The sequence below is a fragment of the Perognathus longimembris genome, chromosome 13, assembly GCF_023159225.1.
Source record: "Perognathus longimembris pacificus isolate PPM17 chromosome 13, ASM2315922v1, whole genome shotgun sequence".
Lineage (NCBI taxonomy): Eukaryota > Metazoa > Chordata > Mammalia > Rodentia > Heteromyidae > Perognathus > Perognathus longimembris.
Genome location: NC_063173.1, coordinates 16,831,072 through 16,846,811, shown reverse-complemented (window position 1 = coordinate 16,846,811; position 15,740 = coordinate 16,831,072). Strand labels below are relative to the sequence as shown.

Here is a 15,740-nt window from a genome sequence, read left to right as displayed (position 1 = left end):
AAAACCATAGCTTGATCCTGATTCCCAGGCATATGAATATTTGGTGGGGGGGGGTGTGTGTCCTTTGGGATCTTCTCTCAATTTAAAGGTTTTAGTCAACTCTAAGAATTAAGGAGCCCCAGTAATGGATGGGATTGTTAGGTGCCACCAGTGCCAGTTCACAAAAGGAGAAGGAAATGGACTAACCCTAGTCTGCCTTTTGCATAGTTGAATTCCAGCATGTAACTGAGTGGGTAGCATGTGGTACTGTGTAATGCTGTACTGTGAAACTGTCCCTTGCTCTCCCTCTTCTCCCTTTGTCTTCTGCCCCTCCTCCTAATCCTTTTTGCTAAAGAGAAGCCCTTTCTTAGACTTCAGTTAACCAGCTTCAGGAATTCAGTCCAATACCACGTTCTGAACAGAGAAGAGGGAAGGAGACACACATCTGTAGATAACAATGGCCCCACCCAATGTGCAGACTTACTCCCAACTCCTACCCGCTTTCTCCTGTAAGAGCCCTTCCCACCCTGAAATGGAGATCTGAGAATATCCAGTGTCTTCTGGGAGAGCTTTCCATCAACTTCTGTCTCCCAGGTTTTTAGTAAGGCCCAAAGCAGTAGGGACCTTAGATTCTCATATTAGTAGTGGGTAAAAAACAAAAGACCACCCCAAAACCAAAAATTTAGGAGGTAAGTACCTGTAAGCATGAACCACTTCCAGGGACCACTGTCATTGCTGCATTTATTAATAAGCTTATTATATGCCACTTTTGGTCCTAGTAAAGAATAGCAAGCTAAAACACTACTAGTCTTTACTAGCAAGCTAGTCTTTACTCTCAGGAGTGTAGTCTGTAACTGAGAGGTAAGGAATTAAAAAGAAGTTAGAGCCTGTAATTGGAATTTAAGAACACAGAATTCTTCTTCATTTTGGCCTCTCTGCATCTTCTGCTTGTCTAAAGTGCAGGACCATAGAACACACATCTAATCAATCCCCCTTCCACATGAGAACCTTTCAGAGTTCTCAAGGCAATTATCACCGTCCCCCAACCCTGCCTTCTCTCCAGGGTAAACATCGTCAGTTCCTTTAGTTATTTCTCCTGTGGCATGCCTCACAGTGCCTTCAGCATCCTGGTCACTGTCCATAGGATGCAATCTGTCCTTCTACCACACATTTAGGACACAATACACCCCAAGCATAAATTTATGGAGTGGTCCAGCCAGCAGCGGCTCCTGTGGTTCTCCTTTTCTCCACCTTCTCTGGGCCCAGGCAGTTGGTGATGGAAAGAGAAGACCTGACCTAGCCAGTCTCAGGACATCTATCTTCATATTTGACCAAATCTGGGATTGAAAACTTTGTTTTCTTTTGTCTTCTGTCTATCCTCAGGTCCTGTGTCCCTCCCCCATTTAGTATAGACAATGTACACATAGCTTTTACTTTTCTGAGCCCTTCATTACTAAGGGAAATTTAGCATGAAAAAGCAAATTGCAGTTGTAGTACTGGTTTTTGTTTTGTCTTTTGCTTTATTCTCACCCCCAGCCCCCCCCCCCAAGATGGAGTCCGTGATATCACAACAATTAGCTATCATATCAGCTGCAGTGACATCACCAAGAAAAGTTTATGACTTGAGGGAAGAATGACGGGAGGGAGTGTGGCTGGCAAGAGGGCATTTTCATGCAAATCTTCACTCATGGCCTTTCCCTGCGGGAGCTGTCCCTGACAGTCCTGTCTTTGGTTCTCATTGCACCCTGTTTCTCTGAATCAAGTCTGAGCATATGTGGCGGTCTCTTGCTGGCCTGCTGGCTTTGGGTTTTATTCATGAGTTTGGGGCTGAATAGAGCTTTTCAGAAGACAGTTCTGAGGAGATCCTTGGGTGAGGCTGAGACAAAAGTGTGCGGCCTAGATTGAGGGGAAGCTGTGTAGCCTCTTGAGTCAGGCCAAGGGACTGTTCTGTTCTCCAAGGGTACTGCACAGGCCTGAGTATTGCTTCATGCCTGCTTCTGGGGCACTTTGGGCCTGTCTGGAAACTCCCTCATGTCTCCTCCACATGGAAACTTAGAAACATCAGCTACAGAAACGCCCCAACTTTCTCACTTTTTCAGTTAATGGGTCCCCCCCTCCCTCTTTCTCTTTTCCTTTCTTCCTTCCTCTTTTCTTTTCTTTTTTTTTTTTTTCATAACCTTATCCTAACAAAATGAGTAGCTAGCTGTCTGTGAAAAAAGTACAACCATAAACTGAAAGGCAAATAGTTTTATTTAATTCTTTTCTGTGTGTATGTGAATGCTGGTACTAAGTTTTGAACTCAGGGTCTGGACACTGTCCCTTAGCTTTTTCACTCAAGGCTGGTACTATACCACTTGGGCCACAGCTCTTAATTCTGGCTTTTTGGTTGTTAGTTGGAGATAAACGTTTCATGGAGTTTTCCTGACTTTGAACCATGATCCTCAGATCTCAGCCTTCTGAGTAGTAGGATTACAGGTGTGAGCCACTGGTGCCCAGCTAGGTTTAATATCTAATCACAGTTACTAATATTGCTCAGTGTCTCAAGTTGGAGAGTACCATCCTCATTTCCCTTTCTTCACTGCTTTCCGCATGCTACTTTTTTGTTTTGCTTTGTTTTTTGCCAGTCCAGGGGTTTGGACTCAGGGCCTGAGCACACTGTCCCTGGATTCCTTTTGCTCAAGGCTAGCACACTACCACTTGAGCAACAGTGCCACTTCTGGCTTTTTCTATATATGTGGTGCTGAAGAATCAAACCCAGGGCTTCATGCATTCAAGGCAAGCACTCTACCACTAAGCCACATTCCCAGCCTCCCACGTACTACTTTTTTTTTTTTTAATCATAGTAGCTGTTGAAAATCCAGCTTCACAAAGAAATGACATCATTAAAAGAATGTTGTGCAGTCTTAGTTTAAACTCTGAACTTGTGGGGTACCTAGCAATGCTGAGTATTACTATTTCCCTCAGAAATTTAAGATAGTCTGCAGTTAGCCCTGTGAGTTTACAAGGGCGCTCTAGGCACCTGAACACACATTTTGAGAACTACAGGCTTATAATTGCCAAGTATCACTTGCTCTGTTTGAAGGCAAAATATGAAGCTCTCTTTCTGTCCACCATCAGGACTCATAAAGGAGTTGGCCAGAGAATGGACAGACTCCTCTTATCTGCTTTCTCAGCTCCTGAAGGACTGAAATGTTAGAGCTTGCCTGCTCTCTCTCTGTGTGTGTGTGTGTGTGTGTGTGTGTGTGTGTGTGTGTGTGTGTGTCTGTCTGTCTGTCTCTGTCTGTCTCCCCGTGTCTCCAGGTTACCCGGGTAGGTCCCATTCCCTAGGTGAGGATAAACATTGATGAGCATCTCAAAGTTATTTAGTGTTGCGTCAGAGCCTTCTGAGATAAGTGGGATAAAGAAAAATTGGGTTTGGGAGGGGTAGACATGGAATTTTCTGCTTTTTCTCTGTCCAGACAGAGCTGGACCACAAGGATATACTGGGATGGAGAGTGGTTTCCTGCCATAAGATAGAGCAGAGACCAAAGGACTGATTTCCTTTGGTATCCATTACAGAACCTAGTGCCAACCTTTCCAGACTGGGTTCTGTGTACCAGGAAACTCTCGGCAAATTAGCCTTAAATAGGGAAAGTAATGGCTGTCTTGTATAGTTTGGGTAAAGATTAAATGAGATACATGCATGCATAAAACCACGATGTCAGGGCCACACAGGTGTGCTTTCTTCTGCTGCTTTCCAACATTGAGGGGCAGAAAGCATTAGTCTACAGGGAAATGGAACCCTATCTAAGACCCATGGCTTGAAAGTTATTCTCTACTACTTCATAATCTTGTTCTGAGGATCCAATGTTCCCAGATGTACTGAGAGCTGCAAGCTGTGTGCAGTGTTAAAACAATTTATTGAAGAATTCTATACAAACGAAAGTACACATAACTAGACTAATTGTTATAACCAAACCTATGTAACTAGTGCCTAGACCAAGGTACAGTTGTAATTACCAGTATCCCAGCGTCCTTCTCCAGTCTCTCAGCTTCAGTCAGCCAACCCATGGGTACCTGCTGTCCTCTTAATAGCATAGCGTTATTGTTGTTTTTATATTTTTTTCTTTTTTTGGCCAGTCCTGCCACTTGGACTCAGGGCTTCAGCACTGTCTCTAGCTTCGTTTTGCTCAAGGCTGGCACTCTACCACTTGAGCCACAGCGTCACTTGTGGTCTTTTCTGTTTATGAGGTGATGAGGGCTTTCCGCGTGCTAGGGAAGCACTCCACCACTGCTAAGCCACATTCCCATCTTAGTTTTTATATTTTCTCTTAATAGGATCATGCAGAGTGTATGTTTAGTATCTTCTTGTCCCACATAAATTTCAGAGATTTAGTCATGTTGTGTGTAGCTGTAGACTGTTCATTCTCATGCATACAGTGTTATATTATTTACGTTTGCTTTCCATTTTTCTGAAGACGGGCACTTGGATGGCCTTCGGTTTCAGTGCTATTATGCATGGTATTGCCATTGTACTTGTCTTTGGTATACATTTTTACATTTGTCAGTTAGTATGCAGAAACACATGTATACATTTCTGTTGGGTGTATGCCTAGCAGAGAAGGATTTCCAGGTCATGTAGAATAAGTATATTTAGTCTTAATGTATTCATTAGCCAATGTTCTTCCAATGTGTAGTGTTGAGTGTGTATGTGCTGATACAGGACTTGAACTCAGCTTTGCGGTCTTGCCTAGCTTTTTTTTGCTCAAGGCTGGAGTCCTACTGTCTGAGCCATGTCTTCACATATGGTTTTTTAGTGGTTAATTGGAGATAAGTCTCATAGACTTTCCTGCCTGGCCTGGCTTTGAACTGTGATTCTCAGATCTCAGTCTCCTGAGTAGCTAGGATTATAGGTGTGAGGCATTGGCATTTGGTATGGCAGATAAGATAGAACTAGCATGGAAGTATTAGAAAGACTGGCTTAAAACTTGCAATATGTTCCCTATTCACTGAGTATTCCTCTGGTTTTCACTCTTCCCCTCTCTTTCTCCCTCCCTCCCTCCCTCCCTCCCTGTTCCTCCATCCCCCCCCTCTTTTTCTCTCTCTCTTGCCCACAGGACTGCACAGATACTGAGACTTGCCCAGTCCCTTGATTGCTTCTTATTTCTTCTTCCTCTGAGAAGGTGCAGTTTGTAGAAGTCATGCTTTTCCAGAGCAGAGGAGGTCCTTTGCTATCTGTCAGCTTGAGTTTGGCCAGACCAGAGAGCATGGGAAGGGTGAGAATGAGGCAGGACTCGGGGCAGGAAAGGCTGCAGAAAGAAGTTGACTTTTGACCTGGCTATTTAGAAAGGAATGGGGGGGTGGAAGACATTCAAGATAGAAGGAATTGGGGAAACAAAAGCTTAGAGGAACAAACATTCCTGGCATGTACAGGAAATGGCAACCACTGTAGCCTTATGTGGCGGCCAGAGGGAAGATGCTGACTGGAGCTAGGATGGTGGCCTTTGTATCAGCATCATGATTATGGACCCATCATGTTCTTCTTGCCCAAGTGAAAGAAAGCAGTGGTTCATTCCAGAGCAGGGTTGGTATGGACAAGCTCTTTTGCTTCCTTGCTTGCATTTTCTCGTTCTCTCTCACTTTGTTTCCTTCCTTCCTTCCTTCCTTCCTTCCTTCCTTCCTTCCTTCCTTCCTTCCTTCCTTCCTTCCTTCCTTCCTTCCTTCCTTCCTTCTTTCCTTTCTCCCATTTCTCTTTCTCCTTCTTTCTCTCTCCCTTTTTTCCTTTTCCTTTTTCCTTCCCTTTTTCTTTCTGCGCCAGCACTAGGGCATGAACTCAATCTCTTTTGCTCTTGTTTAGCTTTTTTGTTCAAAGGTGGTGCTCTCCCACGTGAGCCATACTGCCACTTCTGGCTTTTCTTCTGGTTAATTGGAGATTACCTTCTCCTAGATTTATCTCCCCTGCTGTCTTCTGATCTCAGCTTCCTGAGTAACAAGGAGAAGTGGTGCCCTGGCATTGGACAGAATGGCTTCATTATTCTGCCAGTGCTAGGTTTAACTCCTGCTGTGGGCAGTTGAGTATTAGGACTGGCAGAAGCAGCTATGTGAAGAGTTTGAAACTATCTCAGAAGCAAACAATTGTCCCAGAGTGATAAACAAGCCCACACCCCAGGTCATGTTTTGGGGAAGTGTCTAAACCTAGCTTTAAACCTTTCCAGAAATCTGTGCTAAAGTGGATAAAGACCAACTGTCAGGAAAAGGGATTGAAAACTGATTGAGGTTGAAACTCTTAAGGTTAAAAGGTTTTTTGAGTGAGAGAGTTGGGAAAGTCGATATAGGAGTGATAAGTGGAAAGTGAAGAGATGGAAAGAGTTCTTAACATTTTACTGATCATTATTCAACAACAACAAGTTATCTCTTCCTGTGGCTAATTGAGGGAGACTTAGAGTCTTATAAGGATCTGGAAACTCCCAGAAATCTTGGTGACCTCCCCAGCAAAACAGGCTTGTTGTCCTCTTGCCTTTTTGCTTGAAGGGTTTTGAGACTCTCTTCCTGAAATGGAAGAGATGGAAGATTTGAGGTATATAGAACTAATGAAGGAGAAAAGGGATCTCAACACTTTGGAGGGAATGGCGATTAACTGGAGAAATCCTTCCTAGTCCTTCCCACCCCTTTATGTTGGTGACACCAGGGTTAAAACTTAGGGCTTCAAGCTTGTTAGACGGGTACTTCACTGCTTGAGCCACACCCCCAGCACTTTTTACTCTATAGTTTTTGTGTGTGTGTGTGTGTGTGTGTGTGTGTGTGTGTGTGTGTGTGTGTGTGTGTGTGTTTTTGCCAGTCCTGGGGCTTGGACTCAGGGCCTGAGCACTGTCCCTGGCTTCTTTTTGCTCAAGGCTAGCACTCTGCCACTTGAGCTACAGCGCCACTTCTGGCCATTTTCTGTATATGTGGTGCTGGGGAATTGAACCCAGGGCCTCATGTATACAAGGCAAGCACTCTTGCCACTAGGCCATATCACCAGCCCCCTCTATAGTTATTTTTGAGATACAATTTTTTTCCCCTAGTCTGGCCTGGACTGTCAACTAAGGTAGGAAGTGTAAATTGAAAGATTGTTCTGTTTCTTTTTGTGCCAGTCCTGGGGCTTGAACTTAGCTTGTTCACTCGCTGTTGGCACTTTTAACACTTGAATCACACTTCTATTTCTGTTTTCTTTTTTTCCTGGCTAATTGGAGATATGACTCAGACTCAAGTAGTTAGGATTACAGATATGATCCACTGGCACCTGGCTTCAGTTTTTTTTCTATTGAGATGGGGTCTTTGGAACTTTTTTGCCTGGACTGGCTATGAATCATGACTCTCCCAATTTCTGCTTCCTACATGAATAGCTGGGATCATAGATATGAGCCACCAGCACCCAGCCTCCTGGTGTCATTTCTGAATCATTTTGATCCCTGCCAGTTGGTCCTAGTATACTTTCTTGTTCTTCTCCTGTAATTTTGTTTTTCTCTCTCTCTAGTTCTGGTTCTGGGACTTAAAGTAAAGCTGTCTCTTAGCTTTTTTGCTCAAGGTAGGCACTCTACCACTTAAGCCTCTGCTTTTTGCTGGCCTTTTGGTGGTTAACTGGAGATACAAGTCTCATGGACTCTTCTGTCCTGGCTGGCTTTTAACCATGATCCTTAGAACTCAACCTCCTGAGTAGCTAGGATTACAGGTGTAAGCTACCAGTGCTCAACTGTTATTTCTTATTTTCATGTTTACAGAGCCCAAGACCCATTCTAACAATGGTCTTTCCCATGTGTAAGCATGAGAAGGAGAGGCATGGCAGTGCAGAGAATGAAAGTGACGAGAGACCATGGGCTTAGTGGTAGAGTGCTTGCCTAGCATGCATGAAGCCCTGGGTTTGATTCCTCAGCACCACATACACAGAAAAAGCCAGAAGTGGTGCTGTGGCTCAAATGGTAGGGTGCTAACTTTGAGCAAAAGAAGCTCAGGGACAGTGACCAGGTCCTGAGTTCAAGTCCCAGGACTTGAGGAGCAAAAAGGAAGGAAGGAAGCAAGCAAGCAAGCAAGAAACTATTCTTCCAATTCTCAACTTGTTGAGGAGCCCTTTTAATCCTTGGAGAGCCAGGCAGGGGATTCATCAGAAGAGACAGGGTAAGAGTTGTGCTTAGCTCCCTCCTGGAAGCAGGTGGGAGGCTTTTCCAAGGGGAAGTTGGCAGGGTCTTTATTTGCTTCAGGAGAAGAGGGGCTGATGTGTGATAATCAGAAGACATTCAGAAAGTACCAAGAGTGAGGATGATGAATCATCTGACTTGGTCAGATTTGTGAAGCCTCTTGCAAAATAGGTGCCAGTATTGGTATCTGTGATTCTTGGAGGAAGAAATGAAAGGTTAGCCCCTCTACTGAGGATTTGCCAGGCTGTTACACACCCCTATCTCCGTGGGCAGTGTCTCTGGACAAGGAAAGGAGCAGAAAGGTGTCAGTGAGCAGATGGAGGGCTAAATATGTGTTTTCTGGACAAGGTGGCCTGGGGGCAGGGAGACCCCAGCTGTACACTGCCATTGTATTGGTGACAGTATCCTGCCTATAACAAGTTCTCACAGCGCACACATGAGCTCAGTCCCCTTTACCACCTTTCTCTCCCCTAGGGCTGCTTCTTAAGCAATAACTTCCATGTGAGCAGATCGCTTAGGAAACCTGAGGAATGTGGCTGTTAGCCGAAATTCTCTTGTATAGACTAGACTTCATTTGTTGGGTGTCTCAACTTCTGCCCTGGTCTAGCAAAGGAGATTGCTGGCCAGTATTCCTCCGTACTCTCAGAGGTAGTTCTGACTCCAGCAGGCTGGGAGGCTTCCCGTCCCTGCTATCACTTGTCACCCCACGGAAACAGCCCTTACGCTCTGAGCTAGGAAAGCTCTTTCTTGGAGCCTGAGCACTGTTGACAAAGAGCTCCTTGGGCCTCTTGGGAGAGCATCAGATGATGGGTTTGATTGTGTTGCCAGATGAAGCTTACCTGAGCCAAAAAAGCAAGGCGCCTTCCAGAGCAGCTCTCTTCTTGGAGCAGTGAAGGGATTTGATGGGGGTTTCACAGCTGTGAGGCTGTGTCCACAATCTCTCCCCTGCATTACTCATGCCCTGCCATCCAGGAGATTTTGTGTGGCTGTTGCCAGCATGGTGATTCCCAACACTCCTGTGAGAATACGGGCATTAGAGCTGTGTACTCGCCTGCTGGCTCGGGAGAGGCAGTGGGCAGGGAATCCAGGCTGAACTGAAGAGGGAGCCCTGCGTTCTCGGCTCTGGCCATCTGAGTCTGAATTTCTACTTATAATAAATTTCTTAAGTATTTGACTAATTCAAATTACTTAAAAAGAAAGACATGTCTTTGCTGTTGTGGGCCATAAGTTTATGACTTCTAGTATAAGCTCCTTTTCCCAGGAGTTCAGAAATGAGGACAAATTGAGCAATTGTTAGCAACCAGGATAGATGGGCAGGAAAGGTGGTTTTTGAGATACAAGAAACTGGTGCACACCTGAAGACAGAGGATAAGACATGGATAATAGAGTCATTGGATCCAGCCATGTACCTCTTCTTTGTTGTAGAGGGCTAGTCGTTCTGTACAGGACAGAAGAGGCTTAGGTTTAGAGGGTAGAGGTGGGGGAGGAAGAGGAGGAGGAGGAGGAGGAGGAGGAGGAGGAGGAGGAGGAGGAGGAGGAGGAGGAGGATGAGGAGGAGGAGGAGGAGGAGGAGGAGGAGGAGGAGCGGCCCAGTACTTACTTTTTCCTTGTTCATGGATGGGCAACCTCTTGGGATGATGATGAGTAGTGAATGACCTCTCATACTTCTGCAAGGTCTTAACATGTTTCAAGACTTGTTTCAGACTTAGAGGCATATGAGAAAAATGTGAATTTCTAGGCCCATCCCTATTGATTTCCATTTAGGAAGTGGAAGTTGGACCTGAGTTCTGTGTTGTTTTAACACCCTCCTCCCCCCATCCATGCTAATGATAGTAAGGAGACAATGAAGTGAGATCTGGGCCCACAATCCTTCCTTTCACAGAATGAGTGATCTTGGGCCAATCGGAGACAATGAAGTGAGATCTGGGCCCACAATCCTTCCTTTCACAGAATGAGTGATCTTGGGCCAATCAGCTAATTTCTTGTTTTTTTGTTTTGTTTTTGTTGCCAGTCCTGGGGCTTGAACTCGGCCTGAGCACTGTCCCTAGCTTCTTTTTTTTTGCTCAAGGCTAGCACTCTGCCACTTGAGCCACAGTGCCACTTCTGTTTTTATGTGTGTGCGTGTGTGGTGCTGAGGAAATCAAACCCAGGGCTTCATGTATACAAGGCAAGCTTTCCCGATGACCACTTTCTGTTTGAGAAATATGGCTGACAAGAACTCCTCCAAGGCAGGGACTGTATCTCTTCCTTTTTTTTATTTTTTAAATCTTTACACCTACGCAATACCTGTCATGGGGTAAATGGATCAAATGGTAGTACCAGAGGGTGTGAAAAATGGTTCACAGCCTGTTGTTGACTCACTTTTTTTTTTTTTTTTTTTTGGCCAGTCCTGGGCCTTGGACTCAGGGCCTGAGCACTGTCCCTGGCTTCCTTCTGCTCAAGGCTAGCACTCTGCCACTTGAGCCACAGTGCCACTTCTGGTCGTGTATTTTTTTTCTATATATGTGGTGCTGGGGAATCGAACCCAGGGCTTCATGTATACGAGGCAAGCACTCTTGGCACTAGGCCATATTCCCTGCCCTGTTGACTCACTTTTGACTCACTCCTGTAGTCTTCTCTCCTCAGGAGGCTGAGATCTGAGGACTGAGGTTCAAAGACAGACCAGTTGGAGACTCTTACCTTCAGTTAAGCAGAAGAAAGGCAGAAGTAGAGGTGTGGCCCAAGTGATCGAGCACCAACTTTGAGCAGAAAAAAAACTAAGTGTGTGGCCCTGATTTCAAGCCTCAACAGGCACTCACGCACAGAGAGAGAGGACAGAGAGACAGAGAGCCAAAGAGAAAGGATGACAGCAATGACTCGGGCTCAGGAATCTATTTCTTCCAGATACACAGGGAAGCATGATCTGGGTCTGGGAGGGTGAGGGAAACAACAAACACTTATTAACCTCCTTTGTGTGCAGCATAGCAATATTGGAAGATAGGTTACCTACCCTACTATAGTTGCTCTTATACACAAGAAAGCGAGTCTTCGAAGCTCACCTGTTAGCAGGGTTGGATGAAGGTTTCTGAATGGTGCTGCCAGGTATTCTTTCTACTGCACCTCAAGAGCCTGGGAACCTCCAAGGCACCTCACTACATCCCTTTCTCTGAATTGTAATTCAGATAGTTGTGTCATTTGTCAGAGTGGGTTTTTGAGGTGGTTGGTGGTAGACGCCCATTGAATCATTTGATTTCCAAACATGCCATTTCTGCCTTACCTTTGCCATTGGTGGTCCTTCAAAACAGCAAAGCAGCCTCTCACCCGCTTGCTTCTTGCCCCATTCTTAAGGAGTCTTTTACCTAGACAAAGTACCAGGCCAAAAGTAAAAGGGAGAGCCTGGGGCTGCTTGTACAGAGCTGGGAGAAGCATTATGGGCCTGGAAGCCTGTATGCTTGCTAACAGTGCTTTATGGATACTTACGTCAGGTGTCAAGGATCAGCCTGCCTTTCAGCTTCTTGTACTGAAGTAGTTGCTTGTACTGATCCACCGGGCCCTGAAAGAGCAGGTGGGTGAAGACAGCAAGTTGGCATCTCTGTGCTGGGGTCCCTCAGCAGTTGCCTATCCAGGAGATCTGAGTTCCTTGGCCATTTCTGAGAATGACATCTACACTGGTGCAGAAGGGTAACTGAGGGTTCTTGCCCTGTCCTGGGAATAGTTATGTTCCCCTCCTCTCTTGGTTACATCTTTAGAGGACTTTTCTTCTTATCTCACCCAGATGTCACAGCCAGCTACATTTTTCCTTCCTACTGGTCGACACTGTGTTCTCACTTATAACTACACAGTAGTGTTTTAGAGCAGTGGCTCAACTCTACTAAGATTGCACTTCAGGGAAAGAAACAGAATGGGTTGCATCATGTTCTTTTAATATATTTCAGTTTCTGGCCTCTGCAGACATCTTCAGCCCTTTCCCAGAGGGCCTGCCCTGGAACTGATGGGGCATGTTTTGGAGGCTGGTGATGATTCCTGTGATCTCTTCTGCCCTGGGCACAGTTGAAAGCTGAGGCACAGTAATTTGATTCCTTGTAGCACTGAGAGCTCTACAAGCCCTGGGAGCTAGTCTGAGAAAGTTTTCTGAGGCTAGCTCTTCTCTTTTTCTTTTGGAAGAGTACTGGGGTTTGAACTCAGGGTCTTGAACATGCTACACAAGTGCTCTACCACATGAGTACCACCTTCAGCCCCTTGTTATTTTTTTGCCCAGGCTAGCCTGCACTGCAATCCTTCAATTTACACGCCCCTTCATATTTGAGATGACAAGAAGCCCTCTGCAGTGGTAAGATGGGGTTGAAATGAGTTTTTCTAAAATTTTGCCCAGGCTGGCCTCAAACTGCAATCCTCCCAATCTCAGTCTCCTGAGTAGGTAAGATAATAGACATGAGACACCATATCTAACTCTCTTCTATACTTTCTTTAGTTGCACACACAGTTATGTGCCACGCGCTTAGCTGGGCACTAGTAAACCAGGCTGCAGGTAGATAATATCTCATCAGAGCCAATGTGGAAAGATGCTTTCGTGGCAAGACTGGCATCATCATCATCATCATCATCATCATCCTGATTACAGACGTGAGATGTTGGTGCCTAGTCCCTTTGTCTAACTTTTAATTGAGTTATTTGCCTTTTTATTTTTGGATCATAGACCTAACAATATATTCTAGATACGAGCAAATATATGCTTTGCAAATCATGTCTCTCGTTCTGTAAACTATTGTTATGTAAGAGACCAAGTTTTTAAAGTTACAGTGTAAACAGTTTATCTTTTTCTTTTGTCGCTTACATTCTTTTGTTGTCATAGCTAAGAAATCATGCCTGCCACAAAGATTTACTTTTATGTTGTCTTCTAAAGCTCACTTTTGTACTTTTAGCTTTTTTATTTAGGTCTGTGATCTATTTTTAGTTACCTCTGGGTCCCTTGTATTTTCTTGATGTTTTTAGGATCAGCTTATCAATTTCTATAAAGTAGCTGGGATTCTGATGGATAGTCTATTGAATATATACCAATTTGGGGAATATTGCTGTCTTGATATCTAATCCATGAACATTGGATGTCTTTCTGGCTTTCTATGTAATTTCTTTTAATGATATTTTGCAATGTGCAAATCTTTGCTCAATTTATTCCTGTTTATTCTTACTGCTGTCGTTAATGGAATTGCTTTCTTAATTTCACCTGCAGATTGTTTGCTGCTACTGTACAGAAATGGTGTTGCTTTTTAATATTGACTTTACTTTTCGCTAACTATTTTGAACTCACTGTATTAGTTTCGCATTTTTGTGACAAAATGCCTGAAACTATCAACTTATGAGGAGGAACAGTTTTCCTTTGCTTCGTGGCTTCAGCGGTTTCAGTACATGGTCATCTTGTATTGAGGTGGGAACATATGATAAAGGAGGACTGTTCACTTCGTTGTCTGGGAAGCATTGTAGATTCAATGCCTCATCAAGAGCATGTCCCCAGAGAGGAACTTAAGTTCCTTTGCCCGTGCCCCACCTTCTAAAGGTTCTACCACCTCTGAATAGTGCCCTGGGCTGGGGACCAAACCTTCAAGACAAGGGCCTCAAGCTTTAAACTATAGCACTCATTTACTAGTTTAATGATTTGTGTATTTATGGAATCCTTAGTATTTTCTCTATTATAAAAACACACAGGGCTGGGAATATGGCTTAGTGGTAGAGTGCTTGCCTTGAATGCATGAAGCCCTGGGTTTGATTCTTCAGCACAGTATATACAAAAAAAGCCAGAAGTGGCGCTGTGGCTCAAGAGGTAGAGTGCTAGCCTTGAGCAAAAAGAAGAAGCCAGTGACAGTGCTCAGGCCCTGAGTTCAAGCCCCAGGACTGGCAAAAAAAAATATAATAAAAGATGGAGACTATAGAGTGTAGAACCATATGCACAGCTGTTCCCCTCCTCAAAAAAAATGCTGGGCTGGGAATGTGGTGGTAGAGTGCTTGCCTAGCATGCAGGGAGCCTTGGGTTGGATTCCTCAGCGCCACATAAAAACAACCAGAAGAGGCACTGTGGCTCAAATGATAGAGTGCTAGCCTTGAGCAAAAAGAAGCCATGGACAGTGCTCAGGCTCCAAGCCCCAGGACTGGCAAAAAACAAAACAAAACACAAAAACACCTCAAAACCCCAAACTCACAAATCGAGGTAATTTTATTTCTCCCCTTTTTATCTGGATATGCTCAAATTTAACATTTTCTTCCTCTTATTATTTAAATAAAATAGTGCTTTCTAAAGCATGGTTCTGTGTGTGTATATCATGAGAATTTAGGACCTAGCATTGTTCCTGAGCTTTTGTGCTCAAAGCTAGCACTCTGCCTCCTGAGCCTCAAATCTACTCTGGCTTTTTGTTAGTTAAATGGAGATAAGAGTCTCATGGACTTTCTTGCCCAGGTTGGTTTTGACTCAAAAATCCTCAGGTCTTAGCCTCCTGAGTAACTAAGATTATAGGTATGAGCCACTGGCCTCTGCTAAAGCATGGTTCTTCTACTGTTAGTGATATACATGTTACATGAATGAACATTTGGAAATATTTAAATGCCTTAAGGTATATTGATTTTGTTCTAATGAGTATTAGAAAAATATGAGTAGCACTTGTGGCTCACAATTGTATGTTGTCTGTTCATATGTTACTTTACCAGAGTAGTCTCTGAATGTCCTCTTCTTTTTTCTTTTTTCTTGCTTTTCATTTTTGCATCATCCCACTTACCATCACCTAATCCTGTGCTCAAACACACACTAAAGTGTCATAGGAGGGACACATCCCTGCTTGTCTGCTGCTCCCTGCTGGGATGTGAGCTTCCTAAGGGCAGACACCTTGTTTTACTCATTGCTGGACCACCATTTGCCTTGGACATAGTTGCTCAATAAATATTTGCTGGCTGAAAGAATAGTTCATTGTTTAAAACAACTTAAAGTGTTTTGGGAAAAAGAAATCAATGTCAGGTTTATCCACAAAAAGAATTGAACCAATAGTAGGACAGAAGGTATGCAAAGGGTGACAAAAATCCTGAATGGAATGATAGAAGTTTGGGAAACTCATTTAAGAAATGAAAGGAGGTGGGATGGAGAAGGAAGTTTTTGTTTTGTTTTATACTTAAATCATTTTCTGAGAGGTGATTAATTACCTGCTAGCTCGTAGACTCTTCCCTACTCCGGCCAGGGATCTCTTGAGGCTCTTAAGCTGTAACACATGTAGTTAAACATATGTGGGAAAGTGCTTTCTACCCCCGGCTAAAGGTCATCTGGAAGATGTTGGAGGTGCTTTTGGCTGCCTGTGGAAACTTGGCTTACAGGCCTTATCTTCTTTGCAGGGCTCTGGGTTTGCAGAGAGCCGAAATGACCATGACTGCCAACAAGAATTCCAGCATCACCCATGGAGCTGGAGGCACTAAGGCCCCCCGGGAGACTCTGAGCAGGTGGGTAGGGGAGAACTGCTGGGGGGAGTGGCACAAAGGGTCAGTCAAATGGTCTGAGTCCTGGGGAAGGTCCCTACCAAGGTGTTAATAATATGCAGGACACTGGTAGCTTATGTCTATAATCCTACCTACTCAGGAGGGTGAGATCTAAGGATC

At 44.4% G+C, this 15,740-nt stretch overlaps 1 protein-coding gene across 7 annotated transcripts in view; it reads left to right on the top strand.

Moving 5' to 3' along the window:
- The window catches only part of Dennd2b (DENN domain containing 2B), a 157,426-nt gene that overhangs the window by 89,495 nt on the left and 52,191 nt on the right, over positions 1 to 15,740 (top strand). For all 7 annotated transcript variants that reach the window (XM_048360571.1, XM_048360572.1, XM_048360570.1 and 4 more), the window contains one exon: positions 15,480 to 15,584. In XM_048360571.1, the coding sequence (XP_048216528.1) occupies positions 15,505 to 15,584 (80 nt within the window). In that variant the 5' untranslated portion in view covers positions 15,480 to 15,504. The remainder of the gene's footprint in view (positions 1 to 15,479; positions 15,585 to 15,740) is intronic.